This window comes from Nansenia antarctica, assembly GCF_963989245.1.
Source record: "Nansenia antarctica genome assembly, chromosome: 5".
NCBI lineage: Eukaryota > Metazoa > Chordata > Actinopteri > Argentiniformes > Microstomatidae > Nansenia > Nansenia antarctica.
The window spans coordinates 27,070,414-27,095,072 of NC_137690.1; the positions used below are offsets into that span (position 1 = coordinate 27,070,414).

The 24,659-nt window shown below is 44.5% G+C and overlaps 1 protein-coding gene across 1 annotated transcript; it reads right to left on the reverse strand.

The window, feature by feature from the left end:
* Positions 1-318: 318 nt before the first annotated feature.
* Positions 319-23,996, reverse strand: sec14l8 (SEC14-like lipid binding 8; the record flags this gene model as incomplete). Its single annotated transcript, XM_080531525.1, has 12 exons — positions 319-458; positions 6,017-6,186; positions 6,676-6,815; positions 12,081-12,187; positions 14,650-14,739; positions 14,875-14,935; positions 15,096-15,191; positions 15,441-15,629; positions 15,949-16,011; positions 16,493-16,536; positions 22,845-22,920; positions 23,943-23,996. 12 exons carry the CDS (start codon positions 23,994-23,996, stop codon positions 319-321), a joined length of 1,230 nt encoding a protein of 409 aa, XP_080387651.1.
* Positions 23,997-24,659: the final 663 nt, after the last annotated feature.

Below are 24,659 nucleotides of genomic sequence, written 5' to 3' on the forward strand. Positions count from 1 at the left end.
ATTTTCTCTTAGGAACATCACGAATGGTAAAGAAAATGTTCAAGTAAACCAGTTATTCATCTGTAGGACTGAATAAACATCTCCACTCCAGGGACCCTGAGATTTGAGCTCTATGTTTGTCTTCATACTCATTGAACTCATTCTGAGTTTGTGAGCAGCATTTGGTCACATGGTCACAGTTCCTAGTGCACTGAAGTTCCTCAGTGCAGACCAGCGGAGGTCTAATCAGTGCTGGGCCAGTCTGACTGATCATGGGCCGTGGATGAGAACGAGGCCAGCTCTGATACAGCATGTAGACTGGCCACTCATTAATCTCCATCACGATTGGCCACTGGCCCCCAGTTCTGACCCGCCACTATTCTTCGGAGACTGCATTTGGCCCGGAAGCAGAACCTCCACGGTGAAGCTGATGCGTTTGGACAGGAAGATGCTGTAGGTGTTGTCGAAACGTAGAACATCTGGAAAAGAGATAAACAAGAAAACAAATCAACATCTTTCTCTGCCTTGGTGTTAGAAACGGGAAATAACTGATATCATCGCACTCTCAAATAATGAGACCTTATATGATGTATAAAACCAGGACATGCCAAACCAGGAGTGGGTTAGCACACAAAAAGGCCAACTGCAGAATCTTTCTTTTGCTTCTTATTCATAATAAGAAGTGCACAGAACAAACATTTTGGCCGAAGTCTTCTTCAGTGTGTGTGGCCAGCATACCTGTCAATCCTCCTGTTTTTCCCGGGATTCTCCCGTATTTTACCTTTATTTCCCGCTGTGCTCCCGTTTAAATATTTCCCCATAAATCTCCTGTATTTTTAACCTATAATATAATATAATTTAACACTTAATTGTTGGACGTTGTCGCATGCGCACAATCATTATATCCATGTCGGAGTTTACTTGTTTCCTCTCGTTTCTTGGGCTGCGTTCGTAATTTTGCTCTGAGAGCACCGGAAAGCACACTAGGTGCAACGTCATAAAGGGACCACGTAATTTGATTGGACAAGAGGCATTCCATGAGTGTTGATCAGATTTCCAGAGCGTATTTACGAACGCAGCCTCAGTTATCTCCGTTTTGAAATTATCGCTGGTAGCATTGCGCCGCTCTTTTCCCATTGACATTATGGTGTCAAGTAATGTATAAATAAATGTGCTGAACTGATATGCCCTTTTGTGTTTTCATGTATGCATATGCAGGGATGTTCAAAGTATTTTACTTTCAACCAGGTATCTGATTCTGATCACCTGTAGTCACTTACTTAATCATAGGAACTAGTTAACCCAATTCTTGTTGCACTGAAGCAGGTGGTTGATTGACTGTGTCCCCTTGTCTAAATGTAAGGGGTATCCTATGGTTGTCTAGTGGTGATGTTAGGATTGACTGTGTGTACCCTTGTCTAAATGTAAGAGGTATCCTATGGTTGTCTAGTGGTGATGTTAGGATTGACTATGTGTACCCTTGTCTAAATTTAAGGGGTATGGTTTGTGGACAGTGGGGGGGGGGGGGGCGTGCGGGGGATATCCCTTATTTTTCCTTATTTTGGGGGGAAAAATCCCTTATTTAGGAGGTAGTCGTTGCTGAGTGAATAGACACACAGTGGTTGATGAATGACCTCATAGATCCTGACTGTTATCAATGCGTTTCTTTGATCAGAAGTGTACGGAATCCCCACTAACCAATCAGGGTTGTTCGTTCATGAGGTCACTCTTTGACTGGCAGGCGCGTCTCTTCATCATGTAAATGAGAATAATAAAACACTTCCTCAACCAATCAGGGCTTCGCTTCTTTTGTTGTGTTACGTTTTAAATGGGTAATGAAGAAGATAAAGATGATAAGATTAAAAGCAATCATTGCATTGGCAGTCCAGTTATTGTTGTCATTGTTTCTATGGTATTAAAAAAATAAATATATATATTAGTGTTGAAGCTCGTCCACTGTGCAAAGGTAATTATTGACAAGCAAAACAACAAAACAAGTAGAAGAGCTCATATAACTCCTATTTTAGACACTCTACATTGGCTTCCTGTTAAGTTCAAGAATAGATTTCAAGATCTTTCTGCTTGTTTATAAAGCTCTCACTGGCACAGCACACGTATATCTGAGAGACCTTGTGCTAGCATATCAGCCCAATAGAGCTCTCAGGTCTTCTGACGCTGGTTTTCTCTGTGTACCACATGTACAAAAGAAGAGATTTGGTGAGGCTGCATATAAAGCAATATACAAATAAAAAGTTATTATTATTATTATTATTATTATTATTATTATTATTATTATTATTATTATTATTATATGACTCAAGGAAGTTGAGAGAGGGAGGGCACGATAGCGCTACTGGTAAACACCTCACACACCTCACACACACACACACACACACACACACACACACACACACACACACACACACACACACACACACACACACACACACACACACACACACACACACACACACACACACACAGAGAGGGGGTCAACATCATGGTTAAGAGAGACAAAGCGAGGGAAACATTATCGAAAAAAACTACTCAAGGAAGTTGAGAGTTTCGTCTGACTCAAGGAAGAGATTCAGAAACGTGTAAAATGTCTAGTATGCACAGCACAGGACTTCCTCATTCTGGGAGGGCACGGGAGCACTACTGGAAAACACCTCACACACCTCACACACACACACACACACACACACACACACACACACAAATACACACACACACACACACACACAAACACACAAACACACGGTCAACATCAGGGTCAATGAGTTGTCCCACACACAACTTGACCTCTGGCCTGTGTCTGACCCCCGTGTACACTCAGACACACACTCAGACACACACTCAGACACACACTCAGACACACACTCAGACACACGCTCAGACACACACACAGACACACACACAGACACACGCTCAGACACATACTCAGACACACACTCAGACACACACTCAGACACACATTCAGACACACACTCAGACACACACTCAGACACACACTCAGACACACATTCAGACACACACTCAGACACACACTCAGACACACATTCAGACACACATTCAGACACACACTCAGACACACACTCAGACATTTACATTTACATTTTTGGCATTTAGCAGACGCCTTATTCCAAAGTGACTTACAATCAATACATTTAAATGCTAAGCATGTGAATCATCAGTCCACCATTCGTTGCAGGAAGAGTAATCTAGCTCAGGCCCGGGGCCATTGATAGAAGGAAAAACCTTCTCCGATCACCTTCTTCTAAAACCTAGTTTTTTTTATAATTATTTTTTTATACTGGAGAAACAGAGAAACAGTACAAGGGGGGCAATAGAAGTTCTTAGGGACACAGTAGAGGGGAACGCGGGTGTCTTTAGGAGACGTAGTGCTGAGGGGCAGAAGATGTCTCAGGAGGAGCAGTTAAGGTGTAACCTGAAGAGATGGGTCTTCAGTCTACGACGGAAGATGGGTAGTGACTCTGCTGTTCTGACAGCCGTGGGGAGCTCATTCCACCAGCGGGGAGCCAGTGTTGTGAAGAGACGTGATCGGGCAGCACGACTGCTGTGCAGAGGTGGTGGGGCCAGTCGGCCAGCCGAGGTGGAGGAGTGGAGTGAGCGGGCTGGAGTTTGGGGGGTTACCATTTCCTTCAGGTAGGCAGGGGCTGTCCCTTTAGCTGCCTGATATGCAAGCACCAGAGTCTTGAATCTGATGCGAGCTGCTATCGGGAGCCAGTGCAGGGTGCGAAGGAGAGGTGACATGAGAGTATTTGGGGAGGTTGAATACCAGCTGGGCAGCAGCGTTCTGGATGAGCTGCAGAGGTCTAATGGCGGAGGCGGGGAGCCCAGCCAGGAGTATGTTGCAGTAATCCAGGCGGGAGATGACCAGTGCCTGGGTCAAGAGGTGCGCTGACTCTCTGGTAAGAAATGGTCGTATCCTTCTGATGTTGTAGAAGAAGAATCTGCAGGAGCGAGCCGTTGCTGCAATGTTCTCCGCACAGGATAGTCGGTTGTCCAGGATCACTCCAAGGTTCTTGGCTGTCAGGAAGGGGGTTACAGTAGAGTTCTCCACTGTGATAGAGAAGTCTTGGAGAGGGCAGGCTTTCCCGGGGATGAAGAGGAGCTCGGTCTTGTTAAGATTGAGCTTGAGATGGTGGTCAGCCATCCATGTTGAAATGTCAGTGAGACATGCAGAGATACGGGTTGCCACGTGTACATCAGACGGGGGAAGGACAGGAAGAGTTGAGTGTCGTCTGCGTAGCTGTGGTAGGAGAGCCCATGTGAAGAGATTACAGAGCCAAGAGACTTGGTGTAGAGCAGCGGTTCCCAACCTATGGGCCGCGGCCCACTGGTGGTCCGCAAGAGTACTGCAAGTGGGCCGCCAAATCATTGGCAAAAAAATGGTTTTATTGACGTTTTTTTATTACAAAAACGTTTTAATTTTAAAAAGATAAAAAAATCTTGGATTGAACAGCCTTGATCGTATTGTGTGTGGTGTGCGCCGATATTTCCATCCGAAAAGAAGAAGTCAGCTCGCTTCTTGATTGGCGACATTCCATCCCGGACTCGCGAACAGGGTTGCCAGATGGGATCGACATTTTCCACCCTAACCACAGTCTAAAACCGCTAATTCCACCCAAAAAAACCGAGCCCATCTGGCAACCCTAGTCGGGAGTCGGGAGTTGCCCACACACATAAGGATGTTTGGTCGTAAATATTGAACACATACAACATTTACGATCTTGGTATTTGATCACCTGCTATATAAAACATCGCCGCTCGGCTTTAATGGTTTAACCGCTATTTATTTTTATTTTTTTTGCCACACTCCCTCTAGTTTTTGGTGAAATTACGTTGTTGTTTTGAGCGCTCGTGCGCGTTTCATGTGCGTGCACGCGGAAAAAAAAATCGCACGGCGCTTTGCGCGCTGCTGAGTGGGCCGCGAATACTGGAGAGATCTGGAAAGTGGGCCGTGAGTCCTAAAAGGTTGGGAACCGCTGGTGTAGAGAGAGAAAAGTAGGGGCCCTAGGACAGAACCCTGGGGTACCCCAGTGGAGAGGGTTCGTGGAGAAGACAGCGATTCTCTCCAGGTCACCTGGTAGGGGCGGCCTGCCAGGTAGGAAGAAAACCAGGAGTGTGCGGTGCTAGAGATGCCCAGACACACACTCGGACACACACTCAGACACACACTCAGACACACACTCAGACACACACTCAGCCCTGGAGCCTGGAGCCTGGAGCCTGGAGCCTGGAGCCTGGCATATGACTCAAGGAAGTTGGGAGTTTCGTCTGACTCAAGGAAGAGATTCAGAAATGTGTAAAATGTCTAGTATGCACAGCACAGGACTTCCTCATTCTGGGAGGGCACGGGAGCGCTACTGGAAAACACCTCACACACCTCTCACACACGCACACACGCACACACACACACACACACACACACACACACACACACACACACACACGCCATACCTGTCAACCCTCCCGTATTTTACCTTTATTTCCCGCTGTGCTCCTCTAATATCAGTGCAGACTGGCAAGGTAGGAGCACGGGTTGCTAGCCTACGGCGCTATTCTGTCTTCTGTTTTATTTAATGACTTGTATGATCGATTCATAGCGTGAAACGTATAACTTGTGAACTTATCGCGAGCGTCTTGAAGGGTTGTCCCATTTCATAGGGGGAAGATTTCAACCACTCCCTCTTGTAACTCTGTTCCGAGGGGCAAGTCGATCAGTCAATCAATCAAATCAAAGGTCGAGGGAGGATAAAAGCCTGGGAGAGACAATTAGATGGTGCCAGTGGGCCATTCCTGTTTTTGTTATCCCTTTACAATAAATCTTGTCTTATTTATATTCTCCCATCTCCTCTGGTTCTTGTCCCCCCCGGTTTTATCTAATTGTTACCCCCCCCATATCCCTAGACCTTATATGGGGTCGTAACACAATGAATGAGAGGAATTGGCACAGACAGATCTCTATGACAACAGATGTCTATGACAACAGATCTCTCTGACAGGTACTCACACACTCCAGGAGTAGCGCAGGTGAGAGAGCCGTCCTCGGGCACTAGGTGACTGTTGTAGCGCTGGCTGGGCACCACCTCCTGCATCTGGCCTGCCTTCTGCCTGTCACCCATCTTCGCCTTCATGAAGACGCCAAAGCCAATGTCTGCTGACTCACTGGCAAATTGCCACCTGGGGACAAATATTTATACACCTTACACCCTACAGTAAACGTGAGAATTCAATTCAATGTGTGGCAGCTCCCACCTTCTGGAACTCTCTCCCCACAGCGATCCGCAACGCCCCTACCCTGGACACTTTTAAATCAGCCCTCAAAACCCACCTGTTCTCTAAGGCTTTTGGCCCCTAGTCTAGTTTGCCACTCTCGCTGTCTTTGTTTCTTTGCTTTGTTTTTCTGTTCTGTCTGTCTGATTGTCTGTCTATGAAATCTGTTAAGCGTCCTTGGGTTTGAGAAAAGCGCTATATAAATCTAAGATATTATTATTATTATTATTATTATTAATAGAGCGGGGGGAGGGGAAAGGGAAGAGAGGGAGATAGAGAGATGGGAGACCTGAGACAGTTGCTTCTTAAGCTTTTCTCAAAGGAAAGAGACAGAAGAAGCAGAGGAAGAGTGGGATTGAAGCAGGGAGAGAAAGAGACTACCAGCAGTCTACTCACCTGAGCACACAGCCAGGAAAGAGGATCTCATAGTCAAGTTGTTGCGAAGACCCTCGATTGACAGTGAGACACTGCTGATAGTCCACTTTGACAGACTCCCGCACATAGTATGAATGGGGCACCGTCCCTGCATAGTTTATCTACAATCCAGAAACACACACACACACACAAACGTGGACACAGACACGCACAGAGAGACAGACAGACAAAGAGAGGCTGAGTGCTGTAAAGCTGTCTCATGCTATGACAGTCAGCGGTATGTTAGAATTAGGTTGGAATGATCAGGGGGAGAAAGATGAAGGCTTCACTTACTGTGGATCTGTAGCAGTTATAGATTTGATCACAGGCAAAAACATTATTATGATTCTTCTCATGCAAGGGTCTGATCTTAGATGTGTAGACGTGTAGGTGTGTGTGTGTGTGTGTGTGTGTGTGTGTGTGTGTGTGTGTGTGTGTGTGTATTGGGATGCTCCTTAAGCAGCCAGCAGCCTCTCTCCAGCCCCTCCAAAAACATGCAACAACATCCATGGCTCTGAATGAAAGTAGAATCTACCAGGTTCTGAGATTCATGGTTCTACCTCCATGCTTTGGAAATAATAAGAGTCCAAAAGAGTCCTCAAGAGTCCTGAGGTTCATGTTTTATTTGATTTGCTTAAAAACAACACCAACAATTTAGCTAACTGCACCTTTAATGGCTAATCTTACATTGTAGTACCCGAAAGAAACTTGAGAGGGAGCCCTTGCTCAATCTAAACAAAGACAAGTACAGGTATGTAAAATGAAGTGACACTTCGGCACCATCTGAGGTGAGATTTGAGATGAGCCCACTAAAGTTTAAGGTTAGGCTTTAGAGAAGGACAGTAATCCTAAATCTGGGTGTATACACATTTACCCAAAGCTGTATTATCCTCACCTACATACATGTTGATGGTAATTGTAATTGGAAAGGACCAACAGGGGGCTATAGAAAGTGACATACTCCATGCTAGGTGAGGCAGATAATTCACTCATACCAGAAGGGCAATTAACATTAGTCCAAAGTAAATTCACACAGGGCCCTTGAATGTCAAGGACACTAGCAAGCACATTTTAATTGGACACACATTCACTCAAACACTCTTCAGGTCACAGTCATTATACATATACAGTACATATGCATGCACAAACACTCACATGCTAATAAGTATCACACCAACACACACACCATCACTTTCTATATATGTAAGACTCATAGATAAAACTATTATTCTGCCACATGCTCATTGTAAACATGTTGGGGGGGGCGACTTACGGTACATAATATACCTTATCATATCTTACATAAGTTATGTGTACATGTCTCTGGCCTTACACAGTATACCTTATCATATCTCATGGATATCAGCATGACATTTTGTTATGCCTTGCACAAGAAGTTGCAATATGACCCCTGAGGTACGAAACAGAATGGTAAGGTAATCACTACGGTCATATAATTCCTGGTACCTTGATCTGAACAAGTAAAAAAGTGAGCATAGGCACACTTGTCACACATGTCACAAAGAAAATCTAAAAAAGTTCCAACTTCTATTCGGTTGTTAAGTCGTGACGTGTTTCCGGGTCCAACGTTGGCTGAGGCGCTCTCTTTGAAATGCCGCAGTAATAATAATAATTCATTATATTTGTATAGCGCTTTTCCGAGGCTCAAAGACGCTGACAATAAGTCGAAAAGTGTTGTGTCCTGTGTTGTATGAATAGATCCGAGCCTAAAAAACGATTGTCATTCTACCGCTTTAGTACACTACTCTGGTGCGGGGATTTTTTTATTTGGACCCGGAAATTGCTAAACGTCACGCGTGACGTCAGACTTAACAACCGAATCAAGACTTAAAATCTACCACAAGACCCTAGGCTACCAATGACAGACAGCTAGGTCATTCCCATTTTCTTGAAAACGACTCAAAATCAAACTGAAGTTGAGCCTCTCAGTCCATAGAATCTTAGTCTTCAGGAAGATTCCAAAAGTGAAAAGTGAGATTTCCTTCCTCTCACAGGGCTGACCAAGAACTGTCTTCCTCCTCTCCGGGGGTTAGGGACACGCCTATAACCTATGTATCTACAGAGACATTAGACCTGGGGTCAGTTTTTCTAGATGAAGAAAATAAACATTGCATCTTCATATGGTGGGTCATATAGGCCGAAGCAGGTAGCCTATGAGGTCGAGCGTGGCGACTCCTATGCAACTACTGGCAAGCAAATGGATCGAAGACTACTGGCGTAGCAGCAGAAGAGGGCAGATCTCTGATGATGCTGCAAGGCAGGAATGTGGCATGGAAAAGGACTGAGAGGAGGGGAGGATCCTAATGTGTAGGATCTGACACTACTGAGAGTCAACAAGTAAGGCATACCTGTCGGAGCCGATGCAGACTACAGAAGGATCTGGAATCTGGAGTTCCCGATATCATCTCAATAATGAAAAGGAATAACCTCTCAAGACTCAGTGCTTCCCAAATGATTGGTCAAGTCCCACTGGTGGGTTGGAGCCCTGGCTGCGAACATTGTTTTATTTTTCTATTAATCCATCTACATGTATACAAGTAATCCCATTATGATTACATTTGTTATTTCTTACAACAGGGAGACTTGTTCCAGAAAGACAACAGGTTGGTTGTCTTAAATACAGCCATAATGTACGTCTTTCACACAGATAACTACTGGTACTGTATAACAGAGATGAGACCAAGTCACAGTTTAGCAAGTCCTAATCAAGTCACAAGTCTTAAACTTCAAGTCTCGAGTCATGTCCCAAGTAATAATGGGCAAGTCTCAAGTCAAGCAAGTCCCAAGTTCCAGAGCTCAGGTCAAGTAAAGTCACACGTCCCAAATTTTAGGCTTCAAGGGCCCTATTATGCACTTCATAAGTCTTAAGCAATAAGACGAGGCGGTAGATCTAAACTTAAGACGTGGAGGCGTGGTCAAGGCCACTTTGCGCTAAGCCCAGAAATTAGTCATGGGTGTGTTTTGGGCGTCTTCTCAATCAACCCAATCAGCGTGCCAGGTGCCATTCCCTTTAAGAACCGGCTGCGTTAAGTCATAAGCGCTATGCTATTATGCAGTTCATAGGCGCTAGACTTCATGCACGTTTTGAAACACGAGCGCGCCTCCGCGGTTTGCGCATGCGCGCTGACCCACTTCTTAAGAAGTCGGTCGGCGCATGAGCAAACCGCGGAGGCGCGCTCGTGTTTCAAAACGTGCATGAAGTCTAGCGCCTAAGAACTTTTCAAACCACTTCTTAGCACTAGGCGCAAAGTCAGATCGCATAATAGCAGGGGCGCCTAGCGCACTTCATTAACATATGAACACTCCCACAATGAGTAATATATGCACGGGAGTCTTACGTCTTATGTGTGGGCGCCTAGCGACACCTGCATAATAGCAGTAGCGCGTATGAAGCGCATAATAAGGGTGGCGGTAGGTCTTAACCTGGCGGTGCGTCTTAATTAAGACTTAAGACGGCAAGTTAAGAAGTGCATAATAGGGCCCCAAGTGTTTTATACCAATTTCAATACAATGTTTACATTCATATTTTTTGTTTTCCATACACTAGGCCTACTAGTAAATCGGCCTACATAATAAACTTCATAAACTTTGTTAGAAATGGTAAGATGTGCGTTGAAACTAAGCAATGGAGTACTGAGAATAAACTGAAACTCTGTGCGTTGACAATATAATAGGATAGTGGTCCATTTCCCCCTTGCTGTTCCGCAACAGAATTTAACAGTAATTATAGTAATCCCAGCAGCGCAGTACAAAACCGCATGGAAGCTAGGCTGTGGTGAGGTTGTGGCAAAGTTGGTGCCAACATAAGATAATGAGTAGGCTACCTCTGTTAACACAGCCTTGTGGTGGCATAAAGGTTGGTGCCATCCTGGTGACAACTTGTAATGCCAAATCACACACCTGAATCAAGCTGATCCTATGCATACAACCTCCCCTACCCCTAACCATCTTCCCTAACCCTGCCACCCCCCTCCCCCCCTGGACATTGCTGTGTTAATTGTTCCCTGTTTGTTAACTCTGTGTTCTATGTGCTCATGTTATCTGTTGCTTGTTGTTCTTGTGTTTTCTGTTTTTCCCATATTGTCAGCGTCTTTGGGCCCCGGAAAAGCACTATATAAATATAACAAATTATTATTATTATTATTATTATTATTATTATTATTATCCTAACTGGGCTGACTGAGGGCTAGTTGTGATGAGGTAACCTCCGATTGGACCCACTGGGCATTCTGATGGGGTGCAGCAAACAGCAAGCTAACAGAACAGTCAGGTCTGAAGAAGCAATGTTCAAATAAAAATGTATTTCTTCTACTATCTGTCTGTTGTTCTGCCTATGTACCAATTACTTATATGATGACACCATCTTTATTGACTTATCTTGTATGTTAAGTTATCTGATACTAGCTGTTATCTGGTACTGGCTATACTAAGGCTTCGGTACCTAAATGCTGCAGTTCCCATCTCCATGGAAGCAATAATGGTCCCACAAACATGTTGTTACTACATTTGGAAGTCCTACAGTGACTACTTAATGACAACTGAGCCCATGATCGACCCCCTCTCGGCTGCACACTTACATTGTCACAACCTTTAAAGGTATTTCTCTGGAATGGCTACCTTCTGACCAGGTTGTGGCTGTATTGGCTGGGATGCAATTCTCTACTTTGAGTAACAGAATTGCTGTGAATCGTTTACCCCAGGAAGGTGGTGCTGCTCTATTGGGGGGGGGGTACAAGGTTTCTGAGTCTCATGTCATACAGCTCAAGTCCGAGTTAAGGTACGAGTCATTGACATAGAGTGCCAAGTATTTGTTTCTTTTTGCCTAGTCACGTGACTCGAGTGCACATCTCTGCTGTACAAGCAAGCAATCTGGAATGTAACAAAATAAACAAAATAACTCCACAAGCGTGGAGTAGGTCACAGCTCAAACATTTTTGAGAACCACTGCTTTAGACCACTGCCACATGGAGTAAGCCTTGTAACTGTACAATCTAGGCAAAGGAAACTCCTCATCTAGCTCCACTGTAGTCTAGTAGGTGTAATAGCACCTGAACTTGTGGCCTAAGCAAAGCTACTGCTTATCACAGAGTGCCTGGCTACAGTACATATTGCTGCATTATTTGCCAAAGGGTAAAAACACTAGGGTAGGTTTAGAGCAACTACAAAACTGTGATGAACAGGAATTGCAAGTCGTAAACATGTTTGCGTGTGAAAACAACGAAACAGCGTAAACTACTCAAAAGCTGCATTGCCTACTATAGCATTTGACGCTGCAGCCTATCGGTCCAGCTGAGGCGATATACATGAACCCCCCTCCCTACTGTAATGGTTGTGACCCACTACCTCCTGTGTGGTTGTGTACTCACCCTGGTCCGACAGCGAGGGTCTCCGTCCGGGTCGGTCAGTTTACCCCCGTACGCTGCAGGCAGCTGCTCTGGGTCTATGTACTTCTGTAACACCTCCTGCCAGTTGGCTGGGGAGAACCAGGGAAGAGAGAGAGATGAGTTTTGATTGTATCAGGTCATCTTACTGAGAACACGCACATTGTTATTTAACGACTGAAGTGGAGGAGGTGGCTGGAGGTGAGGGGCTAGTTTGGAAAAGTAGCTTTCCCATGCAAGTTAATAATATAATAATATAATATAGTTTAATTGCTAAATGTTTAGCTAAAATTGAGTGTTGGACTGTATGGTTATCATATTCCTATGATATAATATAAATTCACGTTTTGCTACATAAAATATCATAATCCATAGTTTTAGGCTAACAAACGTATAAAAAAAGACGCTTCTGCTTGTGGGCATGGGGAGGTGATAGGCTGACCCCATTAGTCGGCTAGTCTATCTGGTCATTCTCACTCCACTGAGGGTTTTTTGTTGAGCAGTCACTAATTGTTGTTTTTTCTCGTGGAGCATAAGCTACAGTACACACAAAAGTCTCGCCTGTCTCACCTCACCTCACTTGACTGTCTCACCTCACCTCACTTGACTTGACTGTCTCACCTCACCTGACTTGACTAACACATGCTGGTACTGAAGTTATATAATCCGGTTACATTGTAACCGGATGTAAAATGGTTATTGGGAAATTATTTGAGCTTGTTGTAAGCGGAGCGCACGCACACACACACAAGCTGAAACTAAAATGTGTAGCCTGCAGAACATGAATGTCACACATATTGACAACTGTCCAAGGCTACAGCAATTATACAGATATCAAAGTACTTCATATGTAGCTAACTATGATACATGATATGACGGACAGGGGCCACAGTCAAATACAGACAGTAGGCAAGTAGACGGGTGACATTGTCACGCCGGCGGCTAACTTTTAAACTCTGGCCTACTGTATACATACTTTGGTTGGATGGCTGTTGAGAAGATGAGAATCTCATGTCTCTCAACTCCCAATAATGAGAAAGACTCAGTTAGTATTACTGAACACTGATCCACTCCCGAAGTTAGAAGATAACATTTAGCGAAAGGCATAGCTATCTAGTTAGCTGGCTGTGTTCACATTTCATTTCAGCTGTTCAGGCTAAGCCTTTTTGCACAATGAGGTCATTTCTGGATATTATTTCAGACAATTTAGGGGACCCCTTTCTGTCCAAAGTCCCCACAGAGGCAAAATCATACATAATGTAACTTTAATTAACACCCGCGCTCAATGCACTCACCCTCAGCCTCCAGCCTCCTGTTAGACCACTCACCCTCACTCAGCGCCCAGTGTTAGACCACTCACCCTCACCCTCCTGTTAGACCACTCACCCTCACTCACCCTCCTGTTAGACCACTCACCCTCACTCAGCCTCCTGTTAGACCACTCACCCTCACTCAGCCTCCTGTTAGACCACTCACCCTCACTCAGCCTCCTGTGTTAGACCACTCACCCTCACTCAGCCTCCTGTGTTAGACCACTCACCCTCACTCAGCCCTCTGTTAGACCACTCACCCTCACTCAGCCTCCTGTTAGACCACTCACCCTCACTCAGCCCTCTGTTAGACCACTAACCCTCAGCCCTCTGTTAGACCACTCACCCTCACTCAGCCCTCTGTTAGACCACTCACCCTCACTCAGCCTCCTGTTAGACCACTCACCCTCAGCCCTCTGTTAGACCACTCACCCTCAGCCCTCTGTTAGACCACTCACCCTCACTCAGCCCCCAGTGTTAGACCACTCACCCTCAGCCCCCAGTGTTAGACCACTCACCCTCAGCCCTCTGTTAGACCACTCACCCTCACTCAGCCTCCTGTTAGACCACTCACCCTCACTCAGCCCTCTGTTAGACCACTAACCCTCAGCCCTCTGTTAGACCACTCACCCTCACTCAGCCCTCTGTTAGACCACTCACCCTCACTCAGCCTCCTGTTAGACCACTCACCCTCAGCCCTCTGTTAGACCACTCACCCTCAGCCCTCAGTTAGACCACTCACCCTCACTCAGCCCCCAGTGTTAGACCACTCACCCTCAGCCCTCTGTTAGACCACTCACCCTCAGCCCCCAGTGTTAGACCTCTCACCCTCAGCCCCCAGTGTTAGACCTCTCACCCTCAGCCCCCAGTGTTAGACCACTCACCCTCAGCGCCCAGTGTTAGACCACTCACCCTCAGCCCCCAGTGTTAGACCACTCACCCTCAGCCCCCAGTGTTAGACCACTCACCCTCAGCCCCCAGTGTTAGACCACTCACCCTCAGCCCCCAGTGTTAGACCACTCACCCTCAGCCCCCAGTGTTAGACCACTCACCCTCAGCCCTCTGTTAGACCACTCACCCTCAGCCCCCAGTGTTAGACCACTCACCCTCAGCCCCCAGTGTTAGACCACTCACCCTCAGCCCCCAGTGTTAGACCACTCACCCTCAGCCCCCAGTGTTAGACCACTCACCCTCAGCCCCCAGTGTTAGACCACTCACCCTCAGCCCTCTGTTAGACCACTCACCCTCAGCGCCCAGGACGATGATCTTGTTGCGGGTGATCTCACTCAGAAAGTGCTTGACGAGGTTGTAGGCCACAGGGAAGAGTTTAGGGGCTGAGGTGGAGGAGGAAGAAGAGACGTAAGATACACATAGTTGGTGTCACAGTGAGGCACATATCTGTTTGTAACACCTCCCTTTATGATGTGGATTTAGGACTTGAATGATAACACAGTAGAGGTCAAACTTACCTTTTATAACAAATAGTCTTTTGAGCGCCTCAGGGTAGTTGTCCTCAAACACAGTCAGGATCTGTTGAAGCGAGATTATGATCAGGTAATAAATGTTATCTTGCAGTCTCAGTTCACACATTCGACTTGAGTTTTATGACTCAAATAAGTGTGTGTGTGTGTGTGTGTGTGTGTGTGTGTGTGTGTGTGTGTGTGTGTGTGTGTGTGTGTGTGTACCTCACCTCTCCATATGTCTCAATGGCAGGCTTCCACAAATGTTTCAGACCCAGACCCTCACAGTCATAGATCATGGTGATGGACTCTACATTCCTCCCCAACTGGAAGAGGGAAGGATATAGAGAGTGAGAGAGAGAGAGAGAGAGAGAGAGAGAGAGAGAGAGAGAGAGAGAGAGAGAGAGAGAGAGAGAGAGAGAGAGAGAGAGAGAGAGAGAGAGAGAGAGGTGTACATTGCAACATCTGAACGGGGACAATAATCCAGATAAGGACACTAACTGTAGATGGCCGCGTGCGTCCAATCTCAGTAGGGTTGATAGGCCTACATGCCCCATAATGCAACACTCCCGTACCTTCTCGGACTGCAGGTCACACTCCTTCTGGAGCATCTCACAGTCGCGGATCTTGGACTTGATGAAGTCCTGCTTGGAGGCAGACAGGAAGAGGCCCTTGGGGTCTACGGGCCCGATGACATCATACCAGATGGGGCTTCCCTCCCGGTCATACCCGCACATCCCGCCAGACAGATACTTCTCTATCACCTGCACACAAATACAATATTAATGCTATACTTTACAGCCAAATTACAGCTAGTGTTTACATAGCAGTTACCAAGACATCACGTGGTCATAATGTGTTCTGGTACTGACACAGAGTTGTCAGGTGCTGGTACTGTACAGTATATGATAATTGTAGAGCAGTTGAATCTCAAACAAGTTAAAAAAGAATGACTAGGTAACTTTTATGTAATTATGATTATACTAAGACCAGGTAAATAGTTAACTGTAAAACAGCCAAGGATGATGAATACAATTACTGCTGCCATTCAAACTGTATGATGATTGTAACTGACGCTCACACCTCTGGAGGTTGCCAGTCTGTGGTTATTGTGTCTGCTGTCATGTATTTCCGGAACTCCAAATGCTGAAAAGAAATATAGACAGCACATTGTTGGCCACTGGTAAACATGTCACATCAGGTTAGGTCCTAATCATCATCATCATCATCATCATCATAATACATTGAATTTGTTATATGCTTTTCTATCTCAAAGTGCTAATGCCACCCATACATGTCAATCTGTCAAGCACACACACACAAGCACACACACACACACACACACGAACGTGCACGCGCACACGCACGCACACGCACACACGCAATTGAAGAGTGTATTATACGGACATTATGCAGTTTTTCAAATTGTCCATCAAATGAATAGGATGGATTAATTGCTGTTTTGTCTGTAAGCAACACATTTATGCAACGGGAAAACACTTTAAAAGAGCGTGCATTGTAGAAAATCAGTTTGCAAGGGAATTGGTCACACTCGCTCAAGAATGTGTTCACAGAATTACATTGGAAATTTGTATTGGTTATTAAAGGAACAGAGAAAGACAGGTACCTTTCGCAGCATAGACTCTGATTTCTGGATATTGAAGTTTCTGGCTGAGAGGAGAGAGAAAAAGGAGGGGGGGGGGGGGTTATAAAGAGAGGCGGAGGGAGAGAAGGATGAATTATCATGGATCCATCCACAGCTGAAGCTGCCTGGGTGTTTGTGTTATTTCACATGATAACAAGGCATTTGAACACATTGGGTCAGCTATTTCAGAAACACAGAGCCTTGTTGTCCTCCTATCAAAAAAACTAAAACACCTAACTTGAGAAATGTTACATGACCATCAGTTAATTGCTGGAAAACAAGCAGATGTCCCCATGTTATTCTTAAGGAGACTTGGGGTGGACTTACATAACACTAGTTAGGGTTAGGGTTAGGACCACCTCAAGACAGCCCAGACACTCTCCTCCTTCAAATAAGGAGTAAAAACTCACCTCTTCAGAGAGGCCTTCCTATAGTCTATTATTATTATTATTATTATTATTATTATTATTATTATTATTATTATTATTATTATTATCATGGATTGAAGAACTTACTGCTCTGCTTTTTTCTTCTTTTGGCTGAAACAATTACTATGAAGTTGTAACTGCCCCATTACTAATGGAGAGCAGAGCACTGTACTTTAAGTTGTGTGTGTAATGTCCCATTTTACAGTGCGATAGTACCCGATTCTGTCCACTAGATGGTCCCTTCTATTAGGTGAATAAAGTGTGATATTGTTTTATTGTTCTGTGTTAATACACCTTGAAATGATAATGATTTATACATGAAGAGTGAAGAGTTAAAGTTTATTTATTTCACTCTTCAAAACAACAGCTGAAACAAATTTCATAGGGAAGCCAAACATGCAACATTGAGGACTACTCATTGAGTGGTGGGCATTGTGTGACCAGAACTTTCCAAGTGGGGTAGCTGGCCAGGACGCGACAAAGATTTGTTGCCATTGGGTAGCCAATGATGATTTTAGAAAATGGACAAAGTCGATTATATAGGCAGCAAAGCTTTTACTCCAACATCAAGTTTGCTAATGACACTAACACTAATCCTAACTTGATTGGTTGGATAATGGACTTTTTCACAAATAGGTCACAGGTTGTGAGAGTTAGCGGTGGTCTCTCCAACCAGCTCTACACATCCACCGCTTCCCCACAAGGCTGCTGTCTCTTCCCCCTTTTTTACATGTTGTACACTAATGAGTGTCGCAGCAACTATGAGAATAGATACATCTTCAAGTTTGCTGATGATTCCGTTATTGTCAGGCCAGGCTTTTAGACATTTATAACAGGCTCTGCCATTTTATTGTACTGATTATTGTGTTTTTGTTATGACGTTGTCCTTTTCTTATTCTGTCTGTGCTCCAGAACTAATTCCCCCTATGGGACAATAAAGACACCTAGCACCAGTCCTCCAGGACTCTCACCTCCTCCCTGTAGGATGGATGACTCATCATGTTAAGTCATCAGGCCAACCTTGAACCTTCACACAACTGTGATTGGCCTGATGACCTCATGAGTCACCCTACAGGGAGGAGGGAAGTGTCCTGGCGGGCTGGTGGCAGAATAACACCCTCTCTCTGAATGTAGGAGGACACTAAGGAGGTGATCATATAGACTTCAGGAGGAAGGAGGGGGGGGGGGGGCACGCACGCCACCATCTCCATCAGTCCACAGCTTCAGGTTCCTTGGTGTCCACATCACTGTAAGGACCGAGCACGGTCACACCACACCCACTCTGATCAAGACAGCGTGTCAGCGCCTGTTTTGCCTCAGGCGGCTGACCCCCCCCCCCCCCACACACACACACACACTGGCCTCACCGGTTCTCTCTGTTACCATGTCACTCAAAATGTATGCTCTCAAACACTGAACTAATGTCCCTGTAGCCCCACCCCAGCACGACTCTCATTTAGTAGTGCTCAATGCTGGTCCCTTACATGTTTAGATTAGATTCAACTTTATTGTCATTGCAGAGTACTAGACAACCAAATGCAGTCCAGCATCTAACCAGAAGTGCAAATAAGAGAACTGATATTCCATACTGGCTTACCGCTTAACAGTTTCCATCCCTTTTTAAGACACTGGATATCACATGTCCTCACTACAGTAGTGGGGAATTTTAAGATTACTAGGGTTTATGTTTATTAAGCCATCAACAATCTGGCCCCCTCCTACCTTGCCGACCTCGTCCCCCTCCACACCCTCTCCCGTTGCCTCAGGTCTGACGACCAAACCACCCTCAAGACCACCAGGACCAAGCTCCGGACCTGGGGTGATAGGGCCTTTTCAGCTGCAGCCCCGTCCCTCTGGAACGCCCTCCCCAACCACATCAGACAGGCCAACACCCTCCCAACATTTAAACAGGCCATCAAAACCTATCTCTTCAAGCTTGCCTTCACCAGTTAGCCCGCCCCTTCCCATGTGTCCCCAGCACGACCTTAATTAGGCCCCTATATTTTTGGTTTCTTTTTATTATTACTACTCGATCTTTTCAGTTTGTAAAGCGTCTTTGAGTGTCTAGAAAAGCAAAAAGTCGAATGTATTCTTCTTCTTCTTCTTATGTTCTATCGATAAATCTACCTGACCAGCTGATGTTCAGGGCCGTGTTCATGTACTGAATATGTCATCAACAGGCACATGCCAAGCAACAAACACATGGTCATTTGTACAAACCTATTCTATACTGTACTGTGAACTGTGTTCTTCCTTTTGGAGGTTGGACAATTTCTCTGCTGTGACACTGGATATCGTTCCCCTGTTGTAACCTGTTGTAATAACCCTAATGACTGATACATCTGCTGTTTCACATTCCTGCACCTGAGTTTCTACGGTAGCGAGTACCTCCACCAATCTACAGGGCAGGGTGGGGCAGGATGGGGCGGTGCCGCCATGACAACCCTCCATTGTGGCTCCTTAAGAGGATTAAGCAGCAGTCAATGAACTGAATGACTTCCACCACTGTGCCACCGTCTTGCTTCAGACGTTCCTCCTACGGTAGCAGTACTGACCCAGAATGGAGAGGACACTAAGTATCTAATACGCTCCCTATAGCTCCCTAAGGTGATTAACTATCAACAGCTGTCAGGTTAACCGTGCTGTTCAAGTGGCCCAGTGATATCAGTGATATCAGTGATATTCAGTGATGTGGTGGAGGGTTGTAACGCTGTTTGTGCACCTTTTTTGTGGTGAAAAGCTATGCAGGCAACTGACCCTGATCTCTTCAAGTGGAGCCACAAGGAGGACAGAATGTCTCCCAGTTAGAGAATGTATAATTTGTTTATTTGTTTATTTGACAGGGACAATGCACAATACATATTGTGCCAGATATAGCTCAGAGCTAATTTTCATCTGTAGTCCCTGGGGGAAGGGTAACAAGACAATAGGTGGTAATTATATGTTTGGTCATGTAACAACATCACAGCGGTTACTAAGAATGTGTCTTGCAACCAGTCAACCATCAACTAAGGTGGATGCTTGCATAGAGGAGATATAATCAATGACGTTACAAGGCATACTGTATCTCTATAAAAAGGCCTAATCGATTTGACTCTCACTACTGCTGCTGCTGTTGAATATACTTAGTCTCACTATTTCAGAGCTCCATAATGATTATTTTTTCTTTTTCTAAATAAAGTACATCAGCAGTAACTGAACTTTCCTCTTGCAATCACTCTGGTATTTATGATAATACATCTTATCTATATTATCTTTCCACAAGACCTCTTCAGAACTTCAGAGCTTTTTAGGTAGGCTACTTTTTAGCAAACTGTAACCGGACCTTTTTTAGGATAACCAGTGGTTTGCTCCTCGAAGTGAAGCCTCTGTAGTAGTTCAGCTGGTGACATATTCTGCAGATGGTAGTCTCACATTCACGCCTACCTCCTGGAGAGTGCTATCTGTGGGACAGTTGTTCTACCTCCTGGAGAGTGCTATCTGTGGGACAGTTGTTCTACCTCCTGGAGAGTGCTATCTGTGGGACAGTTGTTCTACCTCCTGGAGAGTGCTATCTGTGGGACAGTTGTTCTACCTCCTGGAGAGTGCTATCTGTGGGACAGTTGTTCTACCTCCTGGAGAGTGCTATCTGTGGGACAGTTGTTCTACCTCCTGGAGAGTGCTATCTGTGGGACAGTTGTTCTACCTCCTGGAGAGTGCTATCTGTGGGACAGTTGTTTGGGCTTTTTCCTTTATCATGGTGAGCATTCTTCCATCACCCAATATATAGAAGTGTTCCTTGGCCTACCAGACTGTTTTTGTTTAGCTCACCAGTGATTTCCTTCTTTTTGAGTGATGAGTCTTTTTGAGTGATATTACAAACTGTTGATTTTGGTAAGTCCACGTTTGGCTACGTTTCTGATAGATTTTTCAGATTCTTCCTTGACCATTGACACATCTTTGGTCCTCATGTTGATAGACACTAGTAGCAGACTCGAAAGGCAAATGCAAAGCCTAGAATCAATACTAGACATGGACAGCTCTCTTATGCCTGCACAAATGATATGACCGAACACACCTGACTAACCAGAAGCACCTGGCAAGCCAATTTTCCAATACTTTTGGTGGCCTGAAATAGGGGGACTATGTATAAAAACGGTTGAAATAATGAATTAAAGCTGAGAATCTCCACTTTAACTACATCATAAATGTTTCACTTCAGTCTGTTTCAGTTTCGAACTAAAAATCATAACTTTCCTTGCTCAGTGTTTGCTCTTTGTATCTAATTGAAGAAAAGCAGAAGGTCAATGACCTCTGGACTTCCTGTCACATGAGCCACATTTAAGAGAGGCACACACAGACAGTCACAGCTAAGACTATACTGTACATTGGGGGCTTACTGTGTTTTCTCTGTTTTTAGCATTCTCTTCCTTATCAAAGTCCTGGGTGAATGCAGGAGCATACAGCATTACCACTCCTACTTATCTTGAATTTTCTGATTAAATATGCAGACTTTTTCATCCAAAGCGATTTACAATGAGAGATTACAGGGACAGTCAACCTGGAGTCATTTAGGGCTAAGTGCCTTACTCAAGGGCACACTAGTGGTGGTGTTCCCAGGTGGGATTTGAACTCATGACCTTCTGATCACCAGTCCAACTCACTATCGACAAGCCCACCGTTGCCCCGTCTTAAAACATCTCTCACACAGGCAAGCGGTGTAATGATTTTCCTAGGATGCAAATATTTTTCCAACACCTCCTTTCTAACAATCACAGTGACGTGAAACATGACATTTGCAGGGGAGCAGACATTCAAGTTGAGAGGGACATAACAGAATGCATTCAGAGTGCAAATAATGTGCAAACAAGCCCTCATTGTTCTGACTTGGACCTCTCTCAACAGTCCCTCAAAAGAGAAGGGTGCTCTCCACAAACTCTGTAGCCATCAAACTTGGACGGCACTACAATTCAAACATGCCCTGTGATCAACATGACCAATGGATTTCCATGCATCAACGCAGCTCTGAGATGATTAGCTTTCTATGAATCTACAAAGGACAGATGAATAAGTAGATGGTAAATAGTGAAGACCTTTCTAATAAACACATGTTGGACAAAAAACAGGGTGATACTGACCACCAGACCAGGGAGACCAACTCTATGGCCCAATGTAGACTGGGTACCATTACAAATAACAGATGTACTGACCATTGTTTAACAGCTTTAATGCGATTAGCCCCGAGATTAGACTGATTCACAAGAGAGCGTGCCTTTGTCAGTCTAGTCTAGAACAAGGCCTCCTTTATAATGCCTCAGCCTCTACCCCTCTCACGCAGTGTGCAGGACCACAACCTCCCAGGAGCAGCCAGGCCTATATGGTCTAGAGGTTGACTAAACGACATTCAACAGGCCCTGTTCTGACCACCCTGTCATTTCAGAACCAAAGTGAAGGGGTTAAATGTTCTAACAACATTAATGTCCAATCTTGAAGAGGAGTCAACTGTCTCTTTCTCAACCCACCTACCCCTGTCGCAAACACACACACACACACACACACACACACACACACACACACACACACACACACACACACCTGTTGCAATACACAACAGTGTTGTAACATCCCTTTAAACTGTAACTGTTTCAAAAACAGTTAGTAACTCCATATTGCAAAGGCATTGAGCAAAAACAGAATACTGCTTCAACTCAACTTGTGTAACAAACACCAACATTTTTGTTGTCATCTTTATGTAGAGTATGTATTCCATCCACCAAAAAGAATGCCTCTCTTTGATATTCCATTGAAGACTAGAAACTCTGACCAGAGTGAGTGTAGCATTCATCTGCCTTACAGTTCCTCTATCTATGACCATCCCGGCGCAACACGATGAAGCAACGGCCAGGCAGTTAGTTGGTTTGCCTCACCTCTGAGCCAACGCAGTAGGAAGTGGTCATGCTGAGCTGGAAGCTGAGGAAGAATATCCTGAAGCCTCTCTCGAAACTGCCCAAAGGTGAGAAAGGTGAGGCATGAGGCAGAGAGAGTGAGAGTGAGAGAGAGAGTAAGAAAGAGAGAGAGAGAGAGAGAGAGAGAGAGAGAGAGTAAGAGAGAGAGAGAGAGAGAGAGAGAGAGAGAGAGAGAGAGAGAGAGAGAGAGAGATGGGTTAGTGATGGAAAAGTGGATTTAAATAAAATGCATGCAGTTATGTGCATGAATGGTTAATAAGACTACAGACACTTTCCACTATTATTAAAATCACACCTTTAATACAATCCCATATCATGCAAACATGCAAGCGGTCTAGCACACCTGAGAATGGCCTATTCTAAAACATTAAAGGAATTCTCAAATATAAAGTTCAACTGAAGTACTTATTACTCTCACTCTTCATATTTCATCAAACGAATTCCACTGGACTATTTCAACAGTTGGCTAATAATGTGTTTTTATAGCCTAAAATACATGTATAATACCGGGTGGCTCATGGACACCACGTGTGTGTCACATGTTTACATTGTTAATTTTAAGTTATTAAATGGGACACTGGATATAATCCAAACAACCTTGCTTGTACAGTAGGTGGACTTCCCAAACAGGCTACATACGAAATGACATTAACGTACGTAACAAAGCTACATTTTAGTCTGCAACAACATCTTACAACTTTCATTCAAAAGTCACACCAAATCTGACAGACAAATTGACAAATTCTCCATATAATAGTACAAGCACGCAATGCAAATCGCCTTACGTCGCTGACCTACTCATTTTAATCACCTATGAATGTGTGACTTGCTTCACTATCACATACATAGCAGCTTCGAAGGGAATGTCTTGATAAAACAATGATATAACGACTCTAACGATAACAATGTTCAGAAAGATCTACTCTGTCGGGTGAACGTGGATGAATAATATGTTGGTAAATAAATAAATAATACAAAGATCCAACGATGCTAGGTGTCACCTCTACGGACAGAAACAACTACGACATAATTATAATAAAAATGATAATAATAATTTACCTCTGCCAATGCCTCAGCCTGTTTAGGGCTCAGGTCGCCTACCCTTCCGCTCATCACGTCTAGAAAATAATAATAATAATAATAATAATGTTTAATCCAAAGTCTTTAGCAGCACCGTGGAGGCTGTCCGCCGAGGTACGACTGCAGCAGCCCGGTGTCTGCTCCTCAGTGGCGCTGTTCTGCTCACACTCTGCCTGCTATCTGCACATCGTAACAAGTGTAAACACCAGAGGAAAACGCCCATTTAAAGGGCCAGCTTATGAGAGAAAAAGATGCCTAGCACAATCCTGAAATGGAAATTCAGTGATCATCATATCATATTAACTATGAAATAACTTTTGCTAGCATATGAGCCCGACAGAGGTCTCAGGTCTTCTCTGTGTACCACGTGTACAAAAGAAGAGGTTTGATCAGGCTGCGTTCCCAAATTGTGGAATGCACTCACTGCCAGTTTACATTAGGGATGCAACCTCAGCAAATATTTTCAAGTCAAGACTAACACTCTTTTAAATATTGCCTTTGATTGACAGTATTCTTTTCTAAATGTATCTTTTAATGTTAGCTGATGAATCTATTATATTAAATCTTATAGTAATAATTAGATTATTTTGCTTATCTATGTTCTATGCCCCTTGGATTGTATTTGTGTTTATTCTTGTTTTATTATGTAGTTTATATTATTGCTATTGTGTGTTTTATTGATTACTATTGTTCTAT